This window comes from Apostichopus japonicus, chromosome 22 (genome assembly GCF_037975245.1).
Source record: "Apostichopus japonicus isolate 1M-3 chromosome 22, ASM3797524v1, whole genome shotgun sequence".
In the NCBI taxonomy this organism is placed as follows: domain Eukaryota; kingdom Metazoa; phylum Echinodermata; class Holothuroidea; order Aspidochirotida; family Stichopodidae; genus Apostichopus; species Apostichopus japonicus.
Window position 1 is genome coordinate 4,240,505 of NC_092582.1, and position 27,658 is coordinate 4,268,162.

At 39.0% G+C, this 27,658-nt stretch overlaps 1 protein-coding gene across 1 annotated transcript; it reads right to left on the reverse strand.

Annotated features, from left to right (window-relative positions):
* Positions 1-270: 270 nt before the first annotated feature.
* LOC139963958 (pappalysin-1-like) lies at positions 271-27,658 on the reverse strand. Its single transcript, XM_071965218.1, has 17 exons — positions 26,489-27,658; positions 15,433-16,306; positions 14,424-14,609; positions 13,840-13,985; positions 12,996-13,292; positions 12,073-12,402; positions 10,751-11,204; positions 9,703-9,834; positions 8,630-8,715; positions 7,875-8,074; positions 6,390-6,497; positions 5,113-5,619; positions 4,343-4,505; positions 3,573-3,804; positions 2,314-2,485; positions 1,527-1,611; positions 271-1,145 (listed from the first exon to the last, which is right to left on the reverse strand). The coding sequence occupies exons 1-16, from the start codon at positions 27,036-27,038 to the stop codon at positions 1,534-1,536; spliced, it is 4,515 nt and encodes a 1,504-aa protein (XP_071821319.1). The 5' UTR covers positions 27,039-27,658; the 3' UTR covers positions 271-1,145; positions 1,527-1,533.

The following is a 27,658-nucleotide window of genomic DNA, read 5'->3' on the forward strand; positions in this document are numbered from 1 at the left end:
AGAGACAAGAATGACTGATGCTTCTGTCGACAACTAAATTATACTGATTAAAGTATGCTGATGTGTACGGTGGCCTAGTGTTACAGTTTGCACACATTATGGGTTTAGCCTAATCTATCAGTAATGACCAAATTGCGAGGAATGACTTGTTGCAAGAGGCGGTTATAGGTATCTGTAAATTTATTTATAATGATATGTATGTGTATAACATAAAGGATGAATTACTGGGAGTACACGAGGTTTTATAAAGTAAAATAAAACAAAAACAAGTTCCAGTCTGTGTTTGCTATTCTTGTTTTCAGTAATCTTCCTTTAATAATTATTTCATGCACGTAAAATAAATATTACGAGAAATACAAAAGTCTCGTGACATTGTTACTTAACTTAGATTGTTTCCCCAGTGGAAGCTTGTCCCAAAATTGACACTTCTTAGTCGTAAATACACATATTGAATAATCGCTCGTATATTTTTGCGTGTTTATATGCGTACATTTGATGTCCTTCCCAACTACTGGAAGGAATGTGCCACCTCCACTCCCATATATCGGCCTTCAAACACAGGTTCCCTTCCCGACAATCTCCCAGTCTCCGTTGGACATATAATGTGTTCACTTCATGTACTAGTTCCAAATGACCAGCCTGCACATCCTATTACCTGAGAACTCTAGTAACCTCCAAAATTTGAGACGCGAGAGGAGGTCGGGTGTTGGTGAGAGCAATGTTCGCGAATGGTCAAAGATGATGTAGTTGCAGACACAAATTAAAAATAGGATATCACTCATCTCTGCGAATAAGATAAGTAAAAAGCAAAGAAACACTTTCAAGTCCCCGTACAGGGATCCAGATTGAATACGTTGCTATGGAAACTGACGTCGGTAGAGTAGGTAAAATGTATGAAACGACAATGATGGAGGTAACATGGTTTCATCATCTCTGTAACAAGTTTGTAAAACATAATATGAGGCTAACTTTGTAATAAAAATATGAGGCTAATTTTTGTGTGTGATATTTGTAATCTGCATCAGTGTGATCAATGTACATATATGCATATTCGAGTCCGCATTGTCAATGAAAAGACCTATCAGGGTTCGTCTGGAGGTATGACGTCATTGTCCATATTGAGTTTCTGAATTTTTCGTCCCCTTCTGAAAAAATACAACAAAACGATATTAAGATGAGATGAATGGAAAGTATGAATGAGAGAGAGAAGTATGTGTGTCGGGGTGGGGATGGGGGGGGGGGGTGATCTACGGAAGTAGTTCATTGCGTGAGAAATTTGATGGCATTCGAATAAAGAAATGATTGATGAAACAAATATTAATTACAATGGCGTGTCTGTGGGGGGGGGGGGGTTGCTCTCAGCGGAAGTATACAATGCGGTGGTGGGTTCAACTTTTAAGAGATATACTTTTTGCAATAAGAATTTTTAATATTAAAAACGCTGTATATGCAACAAAGAAGAGCCGCATACATCAGTTAAGGTAAACAGCTTCTTTATAAAAGCGATACATGTAAGCAAAACTCACGTCGTTATCATACAGGTATATCTTCACATATTCGAAATTGACCAATCCATTCACCGAATTTTGAACACGTGATCACTTGAGGTTCCTTAAAAGAAAAGAAAATTATAACATTTTAACTGAGGGTGCAAGGTTATCCACATACTTTAGTCAATCTTAATATCCTTTAGTGTAAGTCTTACATTTTCTTAGGGATGGAAAGGGAGGGGGGGGGGGGCTGAATACTCCTAAGTTGATTAGGAGGGCGTCCCTGTTTGAACAGATAATATCATCGTTGTATTTGAAGCTTTCACTGTTCATTCAAAATAAATATTCGTACTACTCATTGGTTTAGTATATACTGCACTTCTAAGAATGAAAGCTTGCACAGTTAATGTGCAACCCCTTCTCACATTACCGCTCTCAACCCCAGTGTATCATTTGCACCCCGCGACGTCCCCACACGACCTCCATCCACCCCACCCAACTCCCACCCAAGAGCACCCCTAAAGCTTGAGTGCACCTTGTGTGGTGTATAGATCGAGGCCCCCCCCCCCCACCCACCCCTGTACGTCAGGACCTTTATACCAGCGGTTAAGCTTGTGATATGTGTATGAGCAGGGAGTTGTTATGGAATGAGCTTTTAATACTTTTCAGCAGTCACATTGGGAGAAAGAATATATAGCCCATTATTCTCAATACACCCGAGCTGTGGCCTTGTAGTTCGGGTATTCATTGGAAGTTGTTTGCATGGTAAGGAACTCGTTTACATCATGTTTAGGTCGGAGTGATTACAAATATATAAACTTACCATTCCACTTGCTGGACAAGTCATTATGCAGCGACTATCATAATAAAGACCATCCGTGCAGTCGAATTTACCGTTGAACTCCTGGGGAATAGGTGGACACGTGACACGCTGACAGGATGGTCCAACCCATGAAAGTAATTGTGAACATCGATGATAGAACACTCTCGACACTCTGGTAAAATTAAGTTAAGTACATTCATTCTTCATCAATTCTATTAACTAAAAAAAAACATCAGAATAAAAAAGGTAAAGTACAGTCACATTTGTAAGTAGCGGTTGCTAATTTACATATCTTTTTTACCCATAAATTGGCCAACAAATGTGTCATTTTTTTTTATAATAACGAACGACACGTGCACTATCAGCGTTTGTGATTAATTCGATACTGCTTACTGAAGCAATGCTTTGGTTCCATAATAAAAAGAGACAAACAAAATAGGAAATAAGTAAAAATAAAAACAAGAATGCACATTTAATTCCTGGTACAATTTGCAATAGTAGGAATGATTTTTTTTTGCTACGAAAACATTGAATTTCCCTTATCACCTGAATAAAATCAGCCATTATGTCTCCTGAATGCAACACTATCATGAAAGACAGCTCATATATACGTATATATACAACATTAATTACGCCTGCATATGGCCATGTTATTTTCACTTGTGTAATATTACAATAATTACATGAAGTAGGCTATATGATTTCTTTGTACTGTAGATTTATTCTTTCGTATGTCATTCTGTTTCTTGTCAAGAAACCGAAGAGAGAATCCACTTTGTAGTTGGTTCAGTTATACAATGTTCTGAACAAAGTAGACGTTTTGCTTGCACAGTAAAAGGTGTTTCAAATCCTAAATCGGCACTGTGACATCACAGATTTTACAAAATGACAAAACCAAGACCAGACATTCAGACTAGCATTTGTTGGAAACGGAACAAGATTTTTCTTAGCTGTTTTGGTGGGTAGTTCTTCACAAAGGGCTCTGGCATATACCATATATGAGGTATCGATGTTGGTTTGTTCTCGTGTCCCATTTCAGCTTAACTGCCAAGCACCATAACAACTCGGTCCTGATTTTCATAAGCAAAGTTTTTGAAAGTTGGTATTTAGTTTGTCAATGAAACAACCACCTTCTCCGAGTTATAAACATTCCTTTGATCATCCCCCAAAGAAACAAGTTATACGAATGATTGTATCTATAAGCAGTGTTTTTAGGTTTTTTGTTGTCAGCGCGCGCATGCGATTAACGCTTTTAATACCTCTCTGATCCGATGTGGTGTCCGACATCTGTGCTGTAATTACTCTCAAAGCCTGTTGCACATCGAAATTTACATTTAGTCCCCACGACTTGACCGCCTCGAATGCAATGCTTAGTTAAGAGATGTGAATTTGTTGGTATAGCCGGGGCATCGCATAAGAGTTGACAGAATGCCCCAGGAAGGGAGAAAAGTCCATCCTCCTGACAAAATATTTCATTCGAGTCTTCACCACCTGCCAAAAAAAAACGGAGAGTTAAGAGAAATCGTCTAACGTGTCAAAATTGTATGGACTTGTTACACGTTTTCAGACTTATTATTTCCAAAGTACAGAGTTATCATTGAGGCAGCGGTTATGGAATGATGGGAAAATGTAACAAACTTAGGTTAGATTAGGACAAAATAACCACTGGCTTCCTCGATATACCATTAAACATCATCCACGCAGTACCACGATATATATCTCTAAATGTTTTTCTGTATTATTTTTTAAGATAAATAAGTTATACATTAATGCCCACTAGAGGATCTGGAATTCTTGTTGTCAAAATGACTTTTTCAATACCACTTAACTCACTCCTACCAGACTACTGCATTTCAAAACTACATTTAATCTTGATTTTTATTTTGAGGAGGGTGCGGTGAGGGGGGGGGGTGAGGGTAGGGGATACATGGACTTTATTATTATATTGACCGGTAGAGGATGAGTGTCCGACGAATAATAAAAACCATAGTGAGTTCTATATGTCTATGAAAGATAAAAGAAGACTTACCCTTAAGTTTTGCTGGAGGGGTGCACTTAAAGGTACACCGTTTCCTAAATGCCATACCACTAGGACAAGAGGTCGCACCATTTATAATGGACGGCATTGCACAAACGACTGGTTTACAAATCGCTGATTCTAAGTTCTGCCAGATTCCGTTTGTGCATAGTAGCTGTTCAATGAAAATCACCCATGTTTTAAAGTTACATTCTTTATCATCCGAAAGAGTCAGTAATTACTTCTTTCAAGGAGTGAAATTCACTCTAAAGATAGGGTGTTTTCAACCTATGAGCAGTATTATAGTGGACACTCTCAGAAAATGAATTCGCATTTATCATAACTCAGAGTGTAGACGACCTTAGAATGTATATGTAACTAAAGAGACACATTGATTACGTAACGTTGATATCTAGGAGGAGTTTTGTGGGCAGAAATTCGTGATGGACTATCCTTAGCTTTCCCAAGGCGCTATTTTCAAATCGTTCCTAACAGAGCTTGTCGAATCTGTTATAATAAACTAATATAAATATTTAAAATGAAATTTCTGTTTTTAATGTATTGTTAGTTGGGACCTTGGGTCATTCTTGCCAATCCGAGGGGGGGGGGGGGGGGGGGGTTAGTGCCTGCATTGGTTATTATCACAGGCTTACAATGTCCATTTGGATCGAGAGAGAAAAAAATAATTAATGTGAATGAAACGTTACACAACGTTACTCGAGGCTTTAGCAGTATTATAAAAGAAGATATATCATTTTTTAAGTGTTATAAATAGAACTTACGTCAATGACATTAGAAGGCCTGTATCCCGTGTTACATTGTACTTGACAGAAGTCGCCTTCTTGGTTCCCAGAGCACGTGGTGTTGGCGTTGCGGATCTCGTTAGTTACATCTCTGCATGTTGGTAGAAATCTTCGGTAGTCGCCACAGCTTTGTGTTACAGGATTGTATAAGTTTCCAGCGTCGCAAGATCCTATGGCAAGAGGGTTTAGCGTCAAGGAGTTGCGTAACCGAATACCGTAAACCGCGATATACCGAAATAACTTGTTAAACCTTAATCTGACATATTTTGTGTAATGGAAAGGATTCGCTAGATTTTGATTTATTCTGATATGGTATGGACTGTCTTCACATCCGAGAAATATCCTGTCGGCTGCAACAGTGTGTATATGTCCTTGAGGAGACTTTAGAAAGACGGTTACCCGAACCGGCATATCGCTGCTAAAATCGACCACAGCGGCAAGATGAAGGATGACAGATGTAGCGATAACCGGTTTTCCAAATGAAACCTAAATTAGGGAAGAGAAAGAATAGGTGAAATGTCACTTTCCAACTGATGACTGTGAACAGCTTTGGCAATATATAGCTAAAGTATAGCTATTTTTGTTGGTAAAGTCCACTTTTGCCTGGACTGTTATTGTTGTTTTCTTTTATGTACCTACTTTGTTTATCTGTTTAACTCGTATATATATATATGTATAAGTGTACAGTAAGCAAGTCCTCTAACCTATAAGGAGATATTTTGTTTACGTGCTACTGTACGATTGCGAAATATCATATTGATATTTCGTCATGTTTGTTTCCATCTACATGTTCCAATGCTGAAAACCTCCCGATAAGAAGCAGTGATTAAATAAACACTTTTATTGTTTTTTGAAGTAAACTACAGTTACGTGTTTGACTATTTAATCTCTTCTGGAATCGTATTGTACTTCTTTTAACGCTACAAAGTTCAGTCAACTAGTCGTTTTTGTGGCTACGAATCACGTCTCTGCGTTCATCTCTGCCAATAATTTTAATTTGTCGGTTCCCAAACCTACTTCTTAGACGTTTCAGGTGACCACTTTTATTCAGTGATTTTACACTTGGTTCTGGCCGTGTATACTATTAACATATTTTGGATGCAGAACGTTACGGTACTAAAATGTTGAAAGATTTTAACATTTTGATAAGATTGTTGCCGGCCTAGATTTCAAGTTTTAAAAGAAGGTTTATTATAAGTAATGTCTGTGAAAAATTGAATACGAACGAAAGGAAATTTCAAACGTTTTCTTAGTACCTCAACTTCATAGAACAAATCATCGACTACACAAGGAGACCAAGCATCGTTTAGAGATCGAGAGAGCTCATCTTCGAATACATCTTCATCATCGAATATTCGACAGGTCTGAAAAAAGAAGTCAAAGAAATGAATATCAGCTCAAAAAACCCGTTAAAGTTTAGTTAAGGCAGTTTAGTTAAGTTTAGTTAAGGCAGTTTAGTTAAGTTTAGTTAAAGTTAAGGCACCCCTCTCGACCACTTTGGTTTATGATTTTCACGGTATATGTATATATGTGTCATTAGTACGCAAATTACATTTGAGTCAACAGCAAAAGTAGGCCTACATATCCAATTGGGGATTTGGAATAAAAGGAGCGACTACTCTGAGAGTCAGCGCTGATGCGCGGTATAAACAATCCTATCTACTCTTCCCGTGGTGAGTTCTAAATTCAGGTGACCAGACATCCCAGATTTCCGGGACAGTCTCTGGATTTCATGTGCCGTCCCTGGAATATCCCTGAAATTTGTAAAAAGGCCCGACTAATTTCAAGTTTACCTGTTTTGGCCTCCTTTTCGTAGAGACAGCTTGAAACCAGGCTAAGTGGTGATTGTTTACAATTATAGGCTAAAAACGTCAATTTCAGTCATGGCTCACAGATAAAGGCAAGCCAGATCATCGAATAATTTCATAAAGCTTGTAATTCACGCAAAGCCTCATGTTGCACTATGCGATGGATAGTAAATCTTCCAGCGACCTTCAAGGTTTTTTACATTGGAATTGTTATCTCGGACAAAATTCTGGATTTCTGGATGAGGTGTTCTTATACCTTGGGCATATGAAAATATAGGACGACCAAACACTAAGAGACACTCAAAATCCCTTCCTTTATATCAGTACAGTGTATGGTACCAACCAAGGGCGTAGGAACCGGGGGCTGGGGGAGGGGGCGCCAGCCCCCAGTGAAAAAATATGGGGGGCGGAAGTATCATTCCGCCCCCCCCCCCGCTTCGCAAGTCAGAAAACCCCTTTTTCATTTCCAAATGAGAATAAAAAATCTCATTTGGAGCACCAAATTGCATCTAAGGCCAGGTGAAAATGCAAAATTATTTACAAAATGGAGTGGGTGTTGAAGTGTGCTATATTGCACCAAATTGCATCTGAGGCCACCTGGAAATGCAAAAAAATTCCAAAGGGGAGGGGGACACCCCCTCCCCTTAGATCCCTCCCCCAGGCCAGCCATCAGTCTTCAGCCCCCCCCCCCCACTCAAAAGTACCTTCCTACGCCACTGGTACCAACCCTTGATGTCAACATGGAGGGGAGGGTGGGGGAGGTGGGGCGCGTCGGGGAGGGGGCGGGGTGGGTGTCAACATCAATATCATGTTTTCGATTTTCATGGAAAATAAATATGGTCACCTTTACTCTTAATCCTATGTGGAAATTTGCTGTCGCATTTGAGCGATATGTTTTACAGGTGAAAATACCGTAGACGGAGTATAACGTACCTTCGACATAGGAGCCGGACCGATTAATTTCAATGGGTCACACCTGGTGTCGTTCTCTTGCGTTATTTCAGCCTTCGACGCCCATTGGTCCTGGAATCCGCCTGGCGCTATGAAACCGCAATCTTCCCAAGAATCTGTGCTTAGCTCATGTACTTCACATTCCCCGTCCCCTCGATAGTATCGGCATAGGCTCGGTTGGCCTACAAATGAATGGAATGAATGAGATGATGTGGAAACGGCCTTCCCCCTGCGAGAGGGCCCCCTCTATACAAAAAGCATAATAATTAAAAAGTATGTTTCTTTTATTAAAATAAAACAAATTACACATAATATTTTAAGCCCTCAATTCTTGGATATGTAACTTGCAACTAGTCCATGCAGAGCCGCCGTACAGAACATTCCAGTGACGGGGAAGGCTGGGTTATGGGCTACCCCATCCCCGGGCTCGAACTCAGTCAATGGGGCCCGGGAAAATATGGAACATAAAAAGAAATCTTTGAAATGAAGACATCATCGAGGGGGAGTCGATGACAACATAATTGTCTCGGGGCCCTGGCTTGGTTCTCGATGTCCCCGATCTTTGCAAATAGTTGATTAATTACAGGGATTATCTGACTACAATATCTTATGAAACCGTAGCAATGCGTAAAAGGAATATTTCTATCTTCCTCTGATCATTTTGTGTCACTATTTCCCTCCGAAATACATGCAAATCTTATTTATAACCTATACAGATGTTATCATTTCCGACTTACCTTCACACAAGAAATAGTCTTCCACGTCACAATGTAAATTACATCCATCTCCGCTGAAAACGTTCCCGTCATCACATTTCTCTCCTCTGCAAATGAGAGCAGTAATTAAAAATAAATTAAAAATATATGATACGTCATATCTGCTTTCCCTAGGAGCCCCCCCCCAAAAAAAAAATGCCCACTGCCCACCTTTTGACAACCAAATGCCGAAGGTCATCAACTCACCGACCATCTTCAATGAATGAACTGCCACAGACAGCCGGCCTAGCGTCACTAATGACCCATTTTATCTACTCTTTGTGTGTAAGGTTACGCGTTGTTATCCAGAATTTGTTTATCCCCCCTCCCCCCCCCCCCCCAAAAAAAAGAAACATTAAAACTGTGAACTAGTTGAGCGCACTTGACTTAATAACGAATACACTATCCGGTGTGTATCCAGTTTTGGCTGCAACTTACGAGATGGTGAGGAGGGTGTGGTTGGGTGTGGTTTGGTGGGCAAAATATTCCTCACCATAACATACTATGGGTATAATGGAACCGCTTATATGATGTCTATAGTACTAAATCTGAGCGCAAGTAAGGGTGGGGGGGGGGATAAAGAGGGTGGATATCACAGAACTGTTGTGGCAATACCTTCGAACACACCAATCAAGTTCAAATTTGATGTGGCCCTACTTGTTTGTGTTTTTGTCCCGATCTACTGGACCATAAAAAGAATGGACATTGGTAACTTGTCACACCCATACACCAAAGTGTGCACAATTCAATCAATCTCTCTTGGGGCACCACAGTGCACCACATCCACGTGTCCCCCGTGGCACTTCCCATAGGGTGCAGCCACGAACCGGCGCACACAACTATATTTACAAGTTACCTCGCAAGTCCCCATTTTGTACACCTGGGTGAAGAGATGCAATGGAGATAAAGTGCCTTGCCCAAGGACACAACGCAATGATCTGGCCAGGGCTCGAACCTGTAATCCTTAGATCACAAGTCAACTGCCTTAACCACTTGACCACAACGCCCCGCTTTTCTTTGTTATTATGTATAGAATGTTTAAGTAATATTCTCACACATTGATTATTCCATCTCCACAAAAAGCTTTACCGACATAATAGTGAGTTGGTGTTGGGAAGTGGCCGGATGCACCACCAGAAGACACGGCCATCAAACTGTATGAATACACAATATCTTCCTCAATGTCCCTGTGAAAGAAAAATGATCGATACTATATAGATTGTTGATGGTATAGATGATCGATAGGACACATGATCGATAGCATAGACGATTGATAGTATATCGATAGTATGAATGATAGATAGTATGACTGATCAATAGTATGACTGATCGATAGGATAGCTGTACGATATTGTAGACGATCGATTGTATAGATGATTGGTATAATAATATGGATGTCTATAGTATAGAAAACCGATAGTACCGAAAATCGATAATATCAATCATAGAGTGTAATGTCGCTCCTATTTGCCTCTTCAAACTTCAAAAAGAATTTTACTTCCAAGCAACTGATGGTCTTTCCTAAATGCCCGGAGACATTTTGGAGGAGCAGACCTTCAAGATGTGTACTTTTGGAAGCTTTTAGCTTTGCCATCTATGCGGTTTGTCACCTAGCGCCATCCTTATTTAAAGCAGGCGTAGGCCTACTTTAGTTAAGCAACAAAAGCTCAAAAAGCAATGAATAAACCTAAGTTATGCCTAGCATAACTTTGTTGTTTGGCCCATATATAATGAATATCAGTACTGCTTGACAAGCCGTAATACAAACCTACTGATACTTCTGCAAAACGTCGGAAAACGTCGACGTGACAAATCTAGTGTAACGGTTTATAACGCGCTGTCGCCAGCAGATAATTGTGGCTACATTGGAGAAACGCGAACATGCCTGCACCATAAAGGAACATTTTCGTGAAGGATATGAACAGCTTATGCCGAACACTTTGGTCAAAATGTTAGACGAGTATGGCCACATTTATTTGGAAAGACAGATTAATAAGGTGATACATGTATGATCGAGAATACCCCTCCCCCTCACCCTCCCCCAACCCTCACCCTCCACTCCGTCCGTCACACCGATAAACAATAAAGAGGGGATAAACGTACCTGTCGGTGAACTGTGTTTCGCTAAGTGCCATTATCATTCCATCTCTAAAAGGTGGATTCCTGCTCAAGGCGTATATAGGGGAACAATTCTCGCAGAGTATATGATCTGGTGCCGACTCCAGAAGGATGGAATCCACATAGCTCGTGGGGTGCCATAAATGTAGACGTACTTTATCCACGGTTCTGTGTGTATCAAATGTCCTTGTGTATGGGACGTCACATGATACGTGAATCATACCCAGCGAGACAACGTCACCATCTGTCATTACCAGGTCTAGATCCATCGTCGCACCCTTTGGTGAGTATGTCACCCATATTGATATCTTCTTGGCAACAACCGGATAATCAAATTCCATCTCCAGATAACAGTCGCTTTGATCGCAATTAAATTCTCTTGGGTAAGGTGGGTACCATAGACGACTATCCTTACGACATCGTTCAGAATCGGGTGGACCTGAAAAACGAACAAAATAATAACCAGAATGCAAAAATGCATTGTGGTTTCGATGATGTAACATGAGCAGCTTTCTCCATGAATCTGACGTAATGTATAGTGACGGTGTACATGTTTACTAAGGGTTTCACGATTTGACCTCTGACCGCTGACCTCCACCAAAAACAATAAGCTTCTTTAACTCAATGTGGTACTTCTACACACTAAATAAGAGGTCGGCCCAAGCTTCCAGTATTGAGATATCGTGATTAAAAGTTTTCACAGTTTGACCCCTGGTGACCTCAAATGACCTTTGCCCTCCACCAAGAACAATAGGCCTCTTTTACACAAGTGGTTCTTCTACATACCAAATATGAAGTCTGTCCATGATTCCCTTCTTGCGATATCGTGTTTATGAGGTTTTTACATTTTGACCCCTGGTGACCCCAAATGACCTTTGACCTCCACCAAAACAATATACTTCTTGTACTCAATATGGTACTTCTACACACTAAATATGAGGTCCTCCCAAGCTTTTCTTCTTGCGATATCGTGTTTACAAGGTTTTCACACTTTGACCCTTGGTGACCCCAAATGGCCTTTGACCTCCACCAACAACAATAGGCTTATTGTACTTATTGTGGTACTTCTACACATATAATATGAAATTGGTCTGACCTTCCCTTCTTGAGATATCGTGTTTATGCTCGTGTTTACAAGCTGACGTCACATTGCCTACGCAGCTAGCCTCTGAAACTGCAAATGTACAGAGACTATATGGCACTTTAAGTTTCAACGTCCAGTCATGTAGGTATCGTTCACTTGGTTCGTCATGCCAATATGTGAAGCGCGTACGCGCACTACAATAAACAGGGGTATTCACACTTACCAGTTGCATATAAGGCCATCCCTTGAAGTCTTGTTGAGTCACTGCTATAGAACACAGAGGATGCGTATACCCTTAGGGCGCCATCATCTTTGCAATCCGCACAACTCTCCCCAGGGTTGATTTCACTTCCCAACGCTGGCATCCACGCGAGAGTCACAGTTCGCTCGCCAAGATGTGGGCGGACACCGGTTCTCACGATCGTCGGTGAGTACGGAAGGATAGGTTTGACGGTGCGAGATTCGCTACTTCTCCAAGAGCCGTAGGATAAATCAACATAGCAGTGCATCCTAGCGGCTTGCTGTGGCGTGAAATGATTCACGCAATTATCATCTGGAAAAAAGTTGATAAGAGTTCGCGAATTTCAATGTCACCATGTTATCGGAAAGTGAAAAGACTATATAAATGATGCACGGTTCCCCAGGTCAAAAATTATAAGACCCTATCAGGATTACTAGAGGGCGGTATATATCAGAATAACGTTTTATTACTTGACGTAACAAACTGAAATAGCCATATGGAATTAACTTATAGTGCATAAATGGGTTCAAATAGGGTGCTGATACTTGTCCAAATAACATCTCTCTGTATAAGTTACCTGTTTGACACAAAGTCGGCGTAATTCGCCGCAATACCCAATCTCATAGGTTTTTTTATATTTCTTTGTACGAAATAGTGTTGTCATACTTTATATCTCTGTAATATTATATATATAAATACAATTGACCAGTACAGGTCAGCATATGATTATGTCATACAGTACTTGATACGTCAGAGGCAGGTAGTAACAGACTGTGCTACGAAAATCTCCAATGTAATTAAAAAGAGGGGGTGGAACTTTGTCCACGTTGCACTCAAATCGCCACTTGAAACTTCCATACCCATATTTACTATTTACCTTTAATTAAAGCAAAAGGACAACTCACCACCGAAGCCCATAAAATTTCTGTAGGGCGTGTTCCTGAACGGAGGTTTGTCGAAGTCACACACGCGATACTCTCTCAGGCCGAACGGATCATGACATTCGAAATTTAAAGGTGTAGGGTTGGTATCCTGGACGAGATCTCCCAGACTAAGTGAAGGAAGGGTCTCTCTACAACTGTGGGAGCATGAGACCTCTGAAATTCCGTGATGGGTGTGCAATAGGCCTAGATTATGTCCGAGCTCGTGAATGACAACGGTGCTATTGTACCGGAGCGCGTCAATGCTGATAACTGACCCACCTGATAGACGAATAATTAAAGAAAAAAATCTACTTACATGAAAGTATAGAATATACAGTAATTCAAAGAATGTAAATAACTTGTTTGGGCCTTTGGTCCAGGCATTAGTTGTTGACAGTTTGCTTTTTTCGGCCAACAACAAAAGGACTTTTCCCTTCGTGGTAGATCTGTTTGGCAACAGTTGAGGCATTTTGTGGCCTAAAGTCGGCCCGTTGAACTCTCCAATCAATTCTTAAGAGTCAATCGTTATAAATAGTTGGCGCTATTGATGAATACCTCTTCCCAACATACTTAATACAAACCCGTCAATACTCACGTAATTCCCCCAATCTTGTCATAATCTATGTAACGTATTGATCAAGAACAACTCCACGGAGAATGTACCTGTAGGATTCTTCGGAACAACGTAATCACATTTTATTTAAATCTAAGTATATTCAAGAAACAAATAATAGATTAATAGAATGATGTTCACTCTTTTATTTCGAAATCCGTGAAAGATGGTCTGAATTAGCACATAAGCAAGTGGCATGTTTTTTTTACCCACCGTACATTGTAAGAGCTTCGGAATGCCATGGGTAGGCAGCCAGTCCCATGACGCCAGTTTCCATAATGGGTACAAGATACAGGTTTAGATGGGTCGTAGATTCCAGTCCTATCGCCTTCTTGTAGCGGTTCAGCGAAATAAACGTTCTGTATTCAAACGGTGAAAAGTACGAAAAGAGGAAGTTTTCAAATCGCGACAACCCGGTGAGCTGGTGTATATTTAGTCTCGCCGGGATTTAAATACAAGCGTTTTCTATTGCTATGGTAAATTTGGAAACAGCATTGTAGTAATTAAATCTGTTTCAACTAGTTCTTATGAAATAGCCATTTGGACATTTACCAATGCATTAATGCTTCAACAACTATTCATTTCAGCACTGATTGATTTTATAATACGAAATTAATGAAACACAGTCAAGGTATCTCAATGGACGAAAATTTATAGAAATATCGAAAAATGTCACCACCCCCCCCCCCCCCCCCTCTTACAATCACGTCATCGATTTCTCATTTATTATAAAGTTTTGAAACATTATGAAAAGTCTTTTATCAAGTTCGACGTGCAAGTATATTATGTAAAGTTACCTTTCCAAGTGGTTTGGGTCACGACAGTACAATGTATCCGTTCGTTGCCTGTCACAGCAATCTCCATTGTCGTAAGAGAACCTCCCTATGTTACAAGAGCCATGACAAATACCATCGCCCAACATATCACTTGTACAGTTAATATGCTGTGAAGCCACGGAGGTGAAACAATCGCCACCATCGTACCTGATGAAAGATAAATTTATGTGAAAATATGATACGGACAATTGGGTGGTGTTCAGAACATGCATACTTTAAAACAAATCCAATTGTAACTTCCCAATCGTTCCATCCTTCTTGCTCGCAATACAATGCACGATATTAACTTGTATGATGTGACTTAGGCTACACAGGTTTACACAGGGATCAAACATGAACAGGTATTGTAATATATCTGTACGTGATCGGTATAGGCTAACTGCCTACCGTGATAGTAATATGGGGGCGTTTGTTATGACTTGCTTTAATATCAGAACATATTATGCTTCTCTGTTTAGCGGCTACCATGTTAATATGCTGACATTGAAACCAATAAACAGATAGTTTGTAAGTCCATACCGGCCCAAGAAGTGAATGCTATTTCAAAAGTGTTTTAAACTACCCACTGAGGTGACCTTTATCACTACATGTTTTTTTTTGTTGCAAGTTTCATCAATTCGGACGCTTGGATATGGTCTTTAAAATTTAAATCATTTACCCAACTAATATTATCTTTTCTACTTCTTATCAGTCAAAAGATGTGGAACGGTATAGCCTAGGCGTTAATATTTCTGCAATGTTTGCTACGTTAGTATCTTGGTCACGGTTTCAACAGTGTATCTCTTGTTTTGGATAGTTTCCATGGCAACAAATAACTGCAACTTTGCTGTATCGTCCCCACCCCCTCCTCCCCCATCAGCCGCTCCTATTAACTCACGTAAGCGCCACCGTACCTTTTAAGTATAACATCTTTTTTATGGTGAAACCACTTGGTAAAGTTGGTCACGTCATGTTTGATTTATATACTTACCCTGTTAATTCATAATCACACTCACTGTCACAATGCCCGTCTCCAATCTGTTCCTCGGTGCAGGATAACATAACAGTTTTCAATTTTAACGTTGAATTTCTTGCAAAGTGAATCTCCAGGTCCCAAACCAAGTTATGTGGTCTGTACGCGTCTTGAACTAACCTATGTTGCCAATCAATTTCTCCTGTGGTCACAACAGGGTCAGATCCATCGTCGTTGGAAACCGTGATATACCGGTATTTGAGAACTTTCATATTGCGTAAATTTGGCTCATTGATATATCTCCCCATCAGATCAACATTATCACATACAGTGAATCCGCATGGCGGAACTTTTAGCTCCAGCTTAATGGATGGAGGAATAGATGACGTCATTAAACGTGGATAAACGTGGTCAAAACTTTCCCAATTTTCCAGATTTCTGAACTCTTCTCGAAGAGTGTAATTATGTCTTTCAATGGATTCTCTGTTTTGAGAATATCTTGCAACCTCCTCGTGTGAAAACACGAATGGGGAAATAGTCAATATATCGATCATACCTCTAAATTGGGTGCCCTTGACACCACTCCCCCCGATTGTTAATTGCTTGCAAATGAATGTCACAGGGGAAAATATGGGTCCTATCTGACCCCGTCCTTTACCCACCAGGGCACCGTCGATATATATAAGCTGATAGGATCCGTCATAGGTCACCACAATGTGTGTCCAGTGGTCGTGCTTGTATGTTTGGTGAGCTCGGATAATCGTCGGTTCGACAGAACGATCCGTCATGACACGAAAGAAGAAACGGTTATCGGGGGTTTCATCTGTGTCCAAGGAATTGATGCCAATACTCCATCCCCAGTTCCCAGATGGCTTGCATTTATCTGAAAGTTCTGATCAAGAAATAAACCAATCAGTCAAACAATCAATTAATACTAGTATACTGTGAGTAAGTTGTTATTTAGCAGACACATATAAACATAACTATTATTGTTAAGAACGTATCAACATTGGGGACATGATATATATTTATTTGTATCGCTAATGTATCGCAATGCATTGTTGGTATAATGTCCTTGTATTTTGGGATTATCAGGTCACAGATAATTGTGTGGGATTATGAGGTCACAGATAATCGTGTGGGATTATAAGGTCAGAGATAATTGTGTGGGATTATGAGGTCACAAATAATTGTGTGGGTTTAAGTACCCGCACTTGTGCTTTGAGTATTGTACTCAAGTGGTACTCGCTTGTATTCGTATCCATGCTGGTGAACTCGTACAAAGTCTATCGGATGTGACGTGGCAGTAGAAAACTTGTATCTAGTCTATGTTCCAAAGACCTCGGAAGTTGATTATAATTTAGTGTGTAGTCAATGGAATAGCAACTATTGTGTTACGCATAAACAATACAGTTATACACTGTATCCTATACCCTACCCTGCCTACCCTGCCTACCCTGCTAACTATTCTCCATCAGCCTTCAAGGAGGTGAAAGACCACCTTCAGATATTAGTCATTACGTGGGAGTGATTATATAAAGCGAGTTCTTTTGTATCTATATTTGTTGATGTTTTGTTTTTTCTTAGTTTGCTTGGTCCATTCAGCACCAGCTGTTTGGTTGAGTCCTACATTTGGGAATTGTCCATGATGCACGCATATCCGGGGACAGAATCTTCTTCTTTCGCTGACTTGTTGCAAATGCTCTGGGTTCCTTTTTCAAAAGGAACAAAGTTCAAAGTTCACAGTTCAATTCATTCTATTGTATTCATTTCTAACAGAGATCTAACAAATTCGTGTATTGATATTAAATATATCCCCAAACTTATTTTGGATAAATACAGTGGTCATTTGTGCAAACTTGTTGTTTTAAAAGTGTCAAATTTTAAAGTTTGGAGTAGGTAGTGTAGTTATAGGCTATGAAAGCCTTGGAAATAACAATAAAGCAGAATGCAAAAATGCATTGTGGTTTCGATGATGTAACAGTTGAGCAGTTTTCTTCGTGAACCTGACGTAATGTATAGTGATGGTGCACAACATACTTGATCTTAGTAATAAAGTGAAAAGCAGTGCGATGTGACAAACAATAAATTCACAATGACACAGGCTGTCCTGAAATAACCTTTGACCTCAACAACCGGCTTCTTGTACTAAATGTGATAGATACATAAACATGCTAAATATGAACATTATCTGTCCTTGTTAAGATATTGTGTAAAACATGGTTTTCACAATTTGACCCTTGGTGGACTCAAACGACGATTCACCTCAGCCCACAACATTAGGCTTCTTGTACTCAATGTGGTACAATTACATACCAAATATACGATCTGTCCAAGCCTCCCTTGCATTAACTTGTATGTTTAGGAAGGTGTGTTAGTGTAGAGAGACAGGTAAGAGGGGAGTGAAGTAAATAGTTGGCATTTGTTGACTTCAAATGACCTTTGACCTCCACCAAAAGCAATAATAGGATCCTTAAATTTGATATGGTACATCTACAAATCAAATACGAGATATGCCCAAGGTTCCCTTCATGTACTATCATGTTTACAAGACTTTCACGGTTTGACCTGTTGTCCCCAAATGACCTTTGGCCTCCACCATAATCATCGGCTTCTCTAGTTCAATGTTATACACCTTCATACCAAGTATGAGATCTGCCCAATCTTCCAATGTTGAGATATCATGTTGACAAGGATTTCAAAATGTGACTCCTGGTGACCCCTGGTGACCCCTGGTGACCCCAAATGACCTTTGACCTCCATTAATGACAATAGGCTTCTTGTACTCAATTTGGTCCTTCTACAAACCAAATGTGAAATTGGTCCGACCTTCATTCCTGGATGTATAGTTTACAGGCTGGGCGTCACAACCCACACACATACGCCATCATGAATGCAAAGGGTACGATTATCATCGAAACCAAAAAGTAAAAAAATATATGTACCAACAATTTATATAAATGTTATAAATTTATTGCTTTCTTATTTGCGGGGGAGGGGGGGGGGGGGACGGTCAGAAGCATGTACTGCGTACAACCTTTGATCTTTCAAAATCTCTGCCACTTTTTTAAAGGTTGATATCAATAACGAATCCAGGAAGAGATTAGACAAGTAGCCAGACAATATAAGAATTACCGAATGAGATGTGCATAAGAAAACGTTTTCCGTTACATCCCCTCCTTTTAACAAATTCATGTTTGCATATATCATTTTTTTTTGTACCAACAATATATCTAATGAGGGGGTCAAGACCCTCTCTCTGGTTCCACCACTATTTATTATTATCCACCTTAGGGTGTTAAAAGTTTGGCACAGCATACTTACTCATAGGAATTCATCATTTTGTAATAAAAACAAAATAATCAATCATATTGATCAGGGGTAATCAAATCTATATATGAACAGTTGATCAATATTTTCGCAAAAATGACAAATAGTATAACTTCCAAATAAAGTAAATATATTAATTAACAAGGAAAAAACTATAAGTAAATAAGACGTGACTATTTCAGTTTGTTAAATTGTCAGCAATACATAAATATGATAGCCGGGCCTTCTTGTCTAAGAGACTAATATATTCACTTTGGCGACATATAGAAAAGTATATAGGTTCAAAATTGAATGTGGTATTAACCTATCACACATTCATATCCTACGTATATATGATTATCGTGAAACTGTGGCATCGTCAGTGGTTTCGATGAGCTGATAAAAGATTGCTATTATCAACAAGGAGCGAGCAATTATGTACCATGCGCAGGTCTACGTAGGCGGACAGACGCCATGTATGAAACCTAGATACATAGGACAACCAGCAAAAAGATACTTAGGGAAAGCTCCATGTGCGATCGTATAGCTTTAACGAGAACTGTTCATGAAACCTAACACCAAGCATGTACGTGCACTATTCATGTCTGCGTGTGTTTGTACAGCTGCATCGGTGTACCAGAGGATCGGTGCTACATGCTATCGGGTCTGCGACAAGTCCATTTTGTTATTAGTGAGTGAATTTTCATTTGAATAGTCAATTTGGAATTCTATAGCGATCAACCTAATAACCTATTGGATCAAATTCATATGTACTGGGTCACGTGGCCTCTATAAGTAAAATGGTTGCCGAAAAGAAAATACCTATCTTATACAGTTTATGTACAAATATTTTATCGTAGTGGCAAACTACCGTTTATGACGTCAGCACACATATATGTACACGAAAATTTATAATCGAATGTAGTAAGAATTGTCATTTTTCATACTTCAATCCACGAAATATCGTCGACGTCATCATCGTCTTCATATATAACCAAATCCCACAAATGGTATAATTATAATAAACAGACAAAATCGAGGCCATATTTTTCTTGACTCCATTGTTATAACTGTTAATAATTCATAACATCATTGTCATATACTATTGTTTATAGTGTGTGTGGGTGTGGGTGGGTATGTGCGTGTGTGTGGTGCATATAACAACGGGTACTTTATAAATACTACCATATGTTACTTGTCATAATTGGTTGTATTATAATATCTCCTTTCGTCGTTTCCAATTGTTCTTTCAGACTTTCCATGTTCTTTCTTCCCTTCCTTTTCAATTGTTCTTGGAAATAGCATGCAGTGTTGAACGGGCATGATTTATGCACATAGCTGAACCCCCTACCCAGCAACCAACTGTGCCAGGTATGTGAATGTAATAATCGCTGGGGGGATCAACCCATAATTCGTTGCAAGAATACAATTTTTGCCAGACTGCTTGAACATTTCAGACACGACGAGTTTGACTGGATAAAAAAAAAAAATGTAGATAAATATAGCTCCCATTTCTATAAAGAAAGAAAATCATGTTTTATTTGAACATTTCTGCGTGCATGATCGTTTCAGACAGATTCCTTCCCTTTGTGTTTCCGGTTATGAAATAAGAATGGGGGGGAGTAAGATCGAAAAGAGGAAGAATATCTAGGTGTTCTAAATAACCTCTAAATCCCTAATCCCAAACCCCAACCCTAACCCTAAAGCACCCCAATGGCATGGTGATAAAATATCAAGCATCCTAAAAACCAAGGCAAGCCAAAAAAAAAAAAAAAACAATGACGGAATTTAGGAATTTACACCTGTTAATTGTATTTCAAAGTGAACCAAAGGTGAATTTATTTGACATTGATGTCATGATCCTTGAAATTTATTACAAATGAACACGCACAGGGGTTGGTGCACTTTCCGTTGCGTGAATAATAATGTACGCATAACGTAAATTGCTACACTATGGGACGCCAAAAGTATCTAAATTCAGACAGCTGATATTGAAATAAAACGTAAACTGCTTTCGATGGAAATTATTTTTTAAAAATGACACGGAGTATGTATGCATCGGCATATCACACTATCTTCCAGGGTAAGTGCAGTATGCCCTCATATAGCAATGTTATAACGAGTTATTAAGATTGCAGTCACTTAATTTGAAATAATAATAAAATATATATAATTAAAAAAGGTGATTCGAACAAGTTCGTGAAGGATTTTTCCTTTTCAGGTAATAACAATGGCTCGAGTCAGGAAAAATCACTGATATTGATTCGAACTTAAAATGAAGGAGCAACTCGTTTACAAATATGTCATCAAGTTATATAAAACGACTACTGTACGATTAAAGACCTTCATTCTAATGATCTTTGTTAATACAGCTATTTGCATATAAGAGCTTCCAAAGGGTTGGCTATATTTAAGTTCTGACCGTCCAAATTGCCGGGTGTACAAGTGTAGTATAATATAACCTACATTGGCTAAATGGAATAACTCAGGAAGTTCAAAATGATTTGAGGGACCGGTGACTGTAAAATGTTTGTTCAAGGTTAAGCATGGGTGGAAAAATTATTTGACATAATTTAGGGACAATGCTGAAAACAATAATACATATAAAATCACTTGGAGCTGTCACGTTTATCATGCCAAGTCTGAAGATAAAATTGTCTGTATGTACACGAAGCCATTGTCTGAGATTATTGAGGTGTCGATGAACCGAACACATTCTTATGAGGAAATTCTCCAATGGCATTCTTCGTGAAATCATGCCAAGCGGAAAAGACCATTTTGGTTTCGATGATAATCGTAACCTTTGTAGTCATGCAGGCGGATGAATGTGTGCGTTTGTTTTGCTATCTGACCGAGGACTTGAACAAAAGAATTTCAGGTCCTCGGTTGTGATTTCTAAAGAATCACCACGTCCTCGGAAGAATTCTATTGTATGGGGTATTGTTAAAGTTAGGGTACGTGGATTTGAACAATGGAAAATACAATGGGGTCCTCGGTCTGAATGAAACACAAACATGCGTGTACGTGTTCGTGTGTATGTGTGTGACGCCTTGCTGGTAAACACGATATCTCAAGAAGGGAAGCTCGGACCAATCTCATATCTCGTGTGTAGGAGTGCCACCTTGAGTAGAAGAAGCCTATTGTTTTTACATCAGGTCAAAGGTCATATGGGGTCACCGAGGGGTCAAATTGTGAAAACTTTGTAAACACGATATCTCAAGAAGGGAAGCTTGGACCAATATCATATTTAGTATGTAGTTGTGACACGTGAAGTATAAAATGCCTATTGTTTTTTGTGGAAGTCAAAGGTAATTTGGAGTCACCAGAGATCAAATTGTTGAAACCTTGCTTTATAATCTACTGTACCTCCCACCGACCAGCATATTAGATAACATGTTGCTTGTGAGGTCAAACCTCATTTGAGGTCACCAGAGGTCAAACTCTGAAACCCCTTTTACATGATATCTATAACGATGGAAATCGTGAATAATTCTCATACTTGGTTTGTGGATGCAGCACATTGAGTACAAGACCTCTATTGTTTTAGTGGACGTGTGCATTGCCACGTACAGTAGACTGACCTGTGTTTATCATGCCATCATGTTATTGTATCAAAATGGTGCAGGTTCAGGCCATTTATATTGTAACAGCCATTTCTGGTTAACCAGCAGAAGTCTGGTGCAATGAAGTCATCGAAACCTCAATGCATTTTGCATTCTGGTTTTCAGTGAATGTCATTTTAACTTATAGCTTGATCCAATTGACCTATTCGTTTTAAGTCTTCCGGTTTTTTTTTTAAATTTAATTTTCTGTTTATTTGTTATTGCTTTATCAAGAGTTAGGCATATATCATTCAGCTGCCAAAAGGACATGCTTAGGAAACCCGCCTGGCAGTAAATAAAATAAGAAAATAAAACTCTGCAATTTCAATTACAGCATCGTAGCTTGTGAAGATTTTGCCTTGATGGTGTTGTTGTTGAAGTGCAGGCTACCACTAATAAACAAACCACGGATATAATGTCCCCCCCCCCACCCTCCCTTTGTTTTTGGCACAAACATTGACCCCGTGAATTAACATGACGGAAATCAATGTTTTTTTTTCAATAAATGTTATGTCTTGTACAGACAACTACCGCATTATTTGTAATGAAAGCTTTAAATCGTGCCTTGCAATGACCATTCTTCGTTTTCATTATGTGGGTGGGGGAGGGGGGGATTGTACTACTTTGTTACGCCCATATATCATGGACTATACACTAGAACAATTTAGATTATAACTAAAACGTCTTGAGCAAGTCTTGGATCGGTCGATCCCACTACTGTGGACAAGAGCTGCCATTTATTACTCCTTGGTGTGTTCATAGGCAGTATATTTCTGTTTGAGGAGGGGGAAATGTTATTGACTCGGGTACAGTAGGCCAAGCCCTGGTGAGGAATGTCAGCACTTTTAGATATGTAAAAATTGTTTCTCTCTAAGCAATTTTGAAGCTTAAATATGCATGGCTGTAGAAAAAGAAGAAAAATAATTGAAATTACTCAAATTACTGTAGACTATATCTTCTTTTCACCAAAGTTTTGGGAAGAAGGATAAGTACCCTCTGACCCTCCTCACACCCCACCCCACTCCCCCTCAACGGCTCGTATAAGCCCCTTGTCGGTGACGATTCAGCGCATGTCAATTAGGGAAATTAGTTACGGTTTGTTAAATTTACCATCTCATTAGAAGAGGAGGATCATTGTCCTGAAACGTATCGACAGCCTTGGTCAACATATTTTAAAAAAAAAAGAATAAAAAACATGATATACGGCTCCTTAGCAACTAAAGTCTGGGGATACTTATTCCATAGAGACATGTGTTTTAATAGTAATAGCTAAAGACACTATACTATTCCCACTGCCAAGCAGTGAAAGGCTGAATGACATAACAAAGACACCTTCACGTAAAACAGGAAAGCCCGAGAGACGTCGACAGGATTTGACAGATAGCAGCAAGCGCCGCAAATCGGTGTATCAAATGTCTCCATGTAGACCATACACCATTAGCTAAAGAGTCTAGTCATAGAAAGGTGTAACTGAAGGTCACAAAATGTCGAGCGTATGTGATAACATTCAAACAATTTCTGTTTCCTCTTTTGTTTCTCATATTTTTTGGCATTATGTTGAGTGATGATGAAGTATACGGGAGACTATAAAGATAATTTATCGTCATAAATGTTTAACGGGAGACCGTAGGCCTATCATTAATCAACTTATGTTTCAGTGTAATAGCTGTATATATATATATATATATATATATATATGTGTACATGGCAGTGAAGACACCAATTCTTGAAGACACTTGAAAGAGTAAACCAGGTCTTGCGTCAAATCGTCATCGAGAGGAGTTTAACCCGGTTACCATGGTGCAATTGAACTTGAACAAGCATATCCATTACGAAAACATATTCCAAGTTAAGACAGAAGCAAACTAGAACATATTATGTATAACAACTACGGTTTAATGACAGACGTTTGCACAGTCATGAAGTAAAAAAAAATCACTTTAGATATTACAGAAAGTTCTATTCTCCATATTTTTTTCTGCCAATATTTTATCAAATGGGTGTATTTCCAATAGCGTGATTCTTATTTTCCCTTGCTTTATTAGTTTGTCGTTTGCTGTCGGAGATTTTCCATTTTCAAAACGCCACGTTATGGTTATTAGAGCGTATTTCACCATGTATTCGATTCAGTTCCCAATATGTAGTAGTAGAATTCCTCGGCATCTTTTCATAGTAGGCTAGTATTAAACGCATTTAAAAACAAATTAGATTTTGGTTTTTATTTCATTTAATTGTTTGACATTAAACAGTTTTATGTCAAGACAATAAGCTATATCTACACGGATCATAAGGTATCGTACATACCTGCGATAGTTTTTTTTATCAAAGCCTCGACTCAAAAGAGCAAAGAAGAAACATAAAACGCCTCTCTCTCTCTCTCTTAATCCTCAGATTTCTTTATACATTTAACGTTATCTAAAATAACAACTACCATATACTACCTTAACGAGAACCTCCTATCTGCTGCAATAACTGAGTTTAAAATGTCTTCCGGATTGTACAATTCTACAACAAACCATGGTGCAACAGATGGTTGCCGAACAAGTGGTTATCTGTATTTTGACCCACTCGTTGAGATAAACGAAACCCCGGCATTGTTTATATGTTTTGAGGTATATTTGACTATACACTCGACACTGGACAAGAAAGAAAGTTCGTCATTTGAATTTTACTATGTACTGACTAATACCGCCTCAGTGCGAATGAAAAACAAAATCGCATTTCTTTCACTCATAAAGAGTTTTCATGCAGTATTCATAAAATCTAATATGTTTACATCAGAAAACATCGATGCTGCCTTTTACTTTATTTAACAGACAGGGGCCTCTATTTTTTGTGAAAGCCCCCCCCCCCAAAAAAAAAAATATATATATAAAATAAAACAACAAATAAAAACATGATAATAAATCCACTTTTGGCATTTTTTTGGCAAGTCGCCAAATAAAAAAAAAAAACCCAAAATATGTGGTAGCCACAGACTGTAATATCTAAGCTCTGAACTTTGGAAACATATTTTGGCCATGTTTCTGTCATCGCATGCTGCAGTAGACAACAGAGAACGGTGCTCTTGTTAAATATTATGTCATGGTCACGTAAGTATTTTAGCATGATTCATGAAGCTGACTTAAATCTCACCCCCACCCCCCACCCCACACCTTAAGAAAAGAAAAAGGGTTTTACCAAATCAGTTAACCTATTTCCATGTCTGTAGATTTTGATTCTTCAAATCACTTTGAAATTTTCCTTTTTGATTTTGTTTGTTTTACACGTTTCCGATTTTTTTATACTGTGAATCAAACTAACATGAAAATGTGTCTTGGCGACGACCTGTTGACAACTCGGAATGGAAGCACTTATTACTTTGCTCATTATCCTTATAAGTATGTTGAACAAAACTCTGGAAGGGGAACCTTGGCTTTATCAATTTCAAGGCTTCGTCAGTTTAGATCTATTTTTAAGTTCTCGTAAGCTTTTAATTGTCAACCAAACGTTTATAAGCTTCACGTGTATCCCCCAGCTGCTTCGAGATACGACAACACATGGTTGATTCATGCTTAGGAAGTCTTTATAAACCTCTATCTTTTTGCTCTTATTTTTGTGTAGGTTTAATTGGATCATTCGGAAATTGTCTTCTCTTATATGAGATGTATACGGGGTTTCTCTAAATGTATATTTATTAATGGCCTTACTTCCCCTATTCAGCTCTCAAAGAAAGCGAGTAAGATTCATGATTTGGACTAGAGTAGTGTATAACATAAGCATTGATGCAAATATTGTATTTATACTAGTTAGGGATTATATATATATATATATATATATATATATATATATATATATATATATATATATATATATATATATATATATATATATGGATGCATTTGTGATTGTATTTTACCTATTACACCCTAGGAGGTGTACACTTACGATAATGCGAGTTAGACCAGGGAGGTGGTGAGAAAGTAATTGCAGGGGCACCAGTAAATTTAAGGAAGGGCATGCACAACACTCAACATGTCCTGTATTAGGCCTATAACTTGCAAAGTTTTTGTACAAAACGATGGTGACACAAATTGGGGGCCTGCATGCAGTCCACACGGGGTGGGGCAAAGACTCAAGACTAACATATAAAGATATTTGTATGTAAGAGAAAACATTCTTACCCGCAATGACAGCACCTGTAGCCTGCCCTCCTTCGGGTTTTACCCACATTTCTACGGAAAAGTTTTCGGCAGGAAAGTAAACGTCTTCCCCGGTGTCATGTAGGTGACTGTAATACAAAAAATCGCTATCCAGGTCAAAGTAAACGACATTTGCAATATGGTTACCGTCTCCTGGTGAACGATTCTCATTTTGTCTTCGACCAGTGGTAGACCTCTTAATTCTTTGTATCTTTAACATTCTCTCCTCTTCCGTTAAACTCGTACTTTTGACTAGCGTCCGCCGTCTTTGGGATGACGTCAAACATTTCAATTTAGCATCTCTACCAGCATTAGAACTAGAAGTCTCCTCGACTAGATTAGAATACCGTATCTGGTCCTGACTTTCCTGAATAGTACTGGCAGATGGGACCACGCTGTTGGAATTACCTGATGTTGCAGTTCGGAATGTTCGATGAGACCCGAATGTACTTGTTACACAAACAAATAGTATAAAACACCTGAACAACATTTCATTTTGTCCGTCGGATATTCTCAAATAAGACAGCGCCATAGCTTTTCCGTGATCACTCCGTTTGATCCGAGGGCTCTTTTGCTTGTAACAATGTTTTATTTTTTTTTACAAATTTGATGGGTTTTAGTTTTCTAACGAGATTTCTTGGCAATAAGCCAATAGTTTTCTTTTTTTCGGTTATTGTGGCGGATCGCGTACTTCCTAGGTTTTTGATTGGTCCTTTTATAACCCTACACGCTGGTGTTCTCGTGTATGATGTGCGACGGATGATACGGAGAGTTCGTCACAGTATAGTTTTGAAGTCACGCAAAGAACTCATCGAACGCCGTGCGTTAACTCGTTATTTTATCTTCTTACGGCTTGTCTGACCACTTCCTATATCTACACAATGGATTACACAATTAAGGGGTCAAACATTACCATCATTTACCATTCCACAGGAAATATATCTCGATACCATTGTCAGGCTTTGTGGGAGGTTCCTTTAAAGAGTACTGGTGCTGGTGCGGGAATCGTGGTTTAAAATCTTGATAAATCTGGCTTCTTACGGCTAGGTTCTACACTGAGGACAAATGTAGGAAACGCTGTTAACAAATAAGGCCTATGGACACAACATTTTCGGAACATAAAAACGGGAACAGGTGAAGCCAATTATTCCG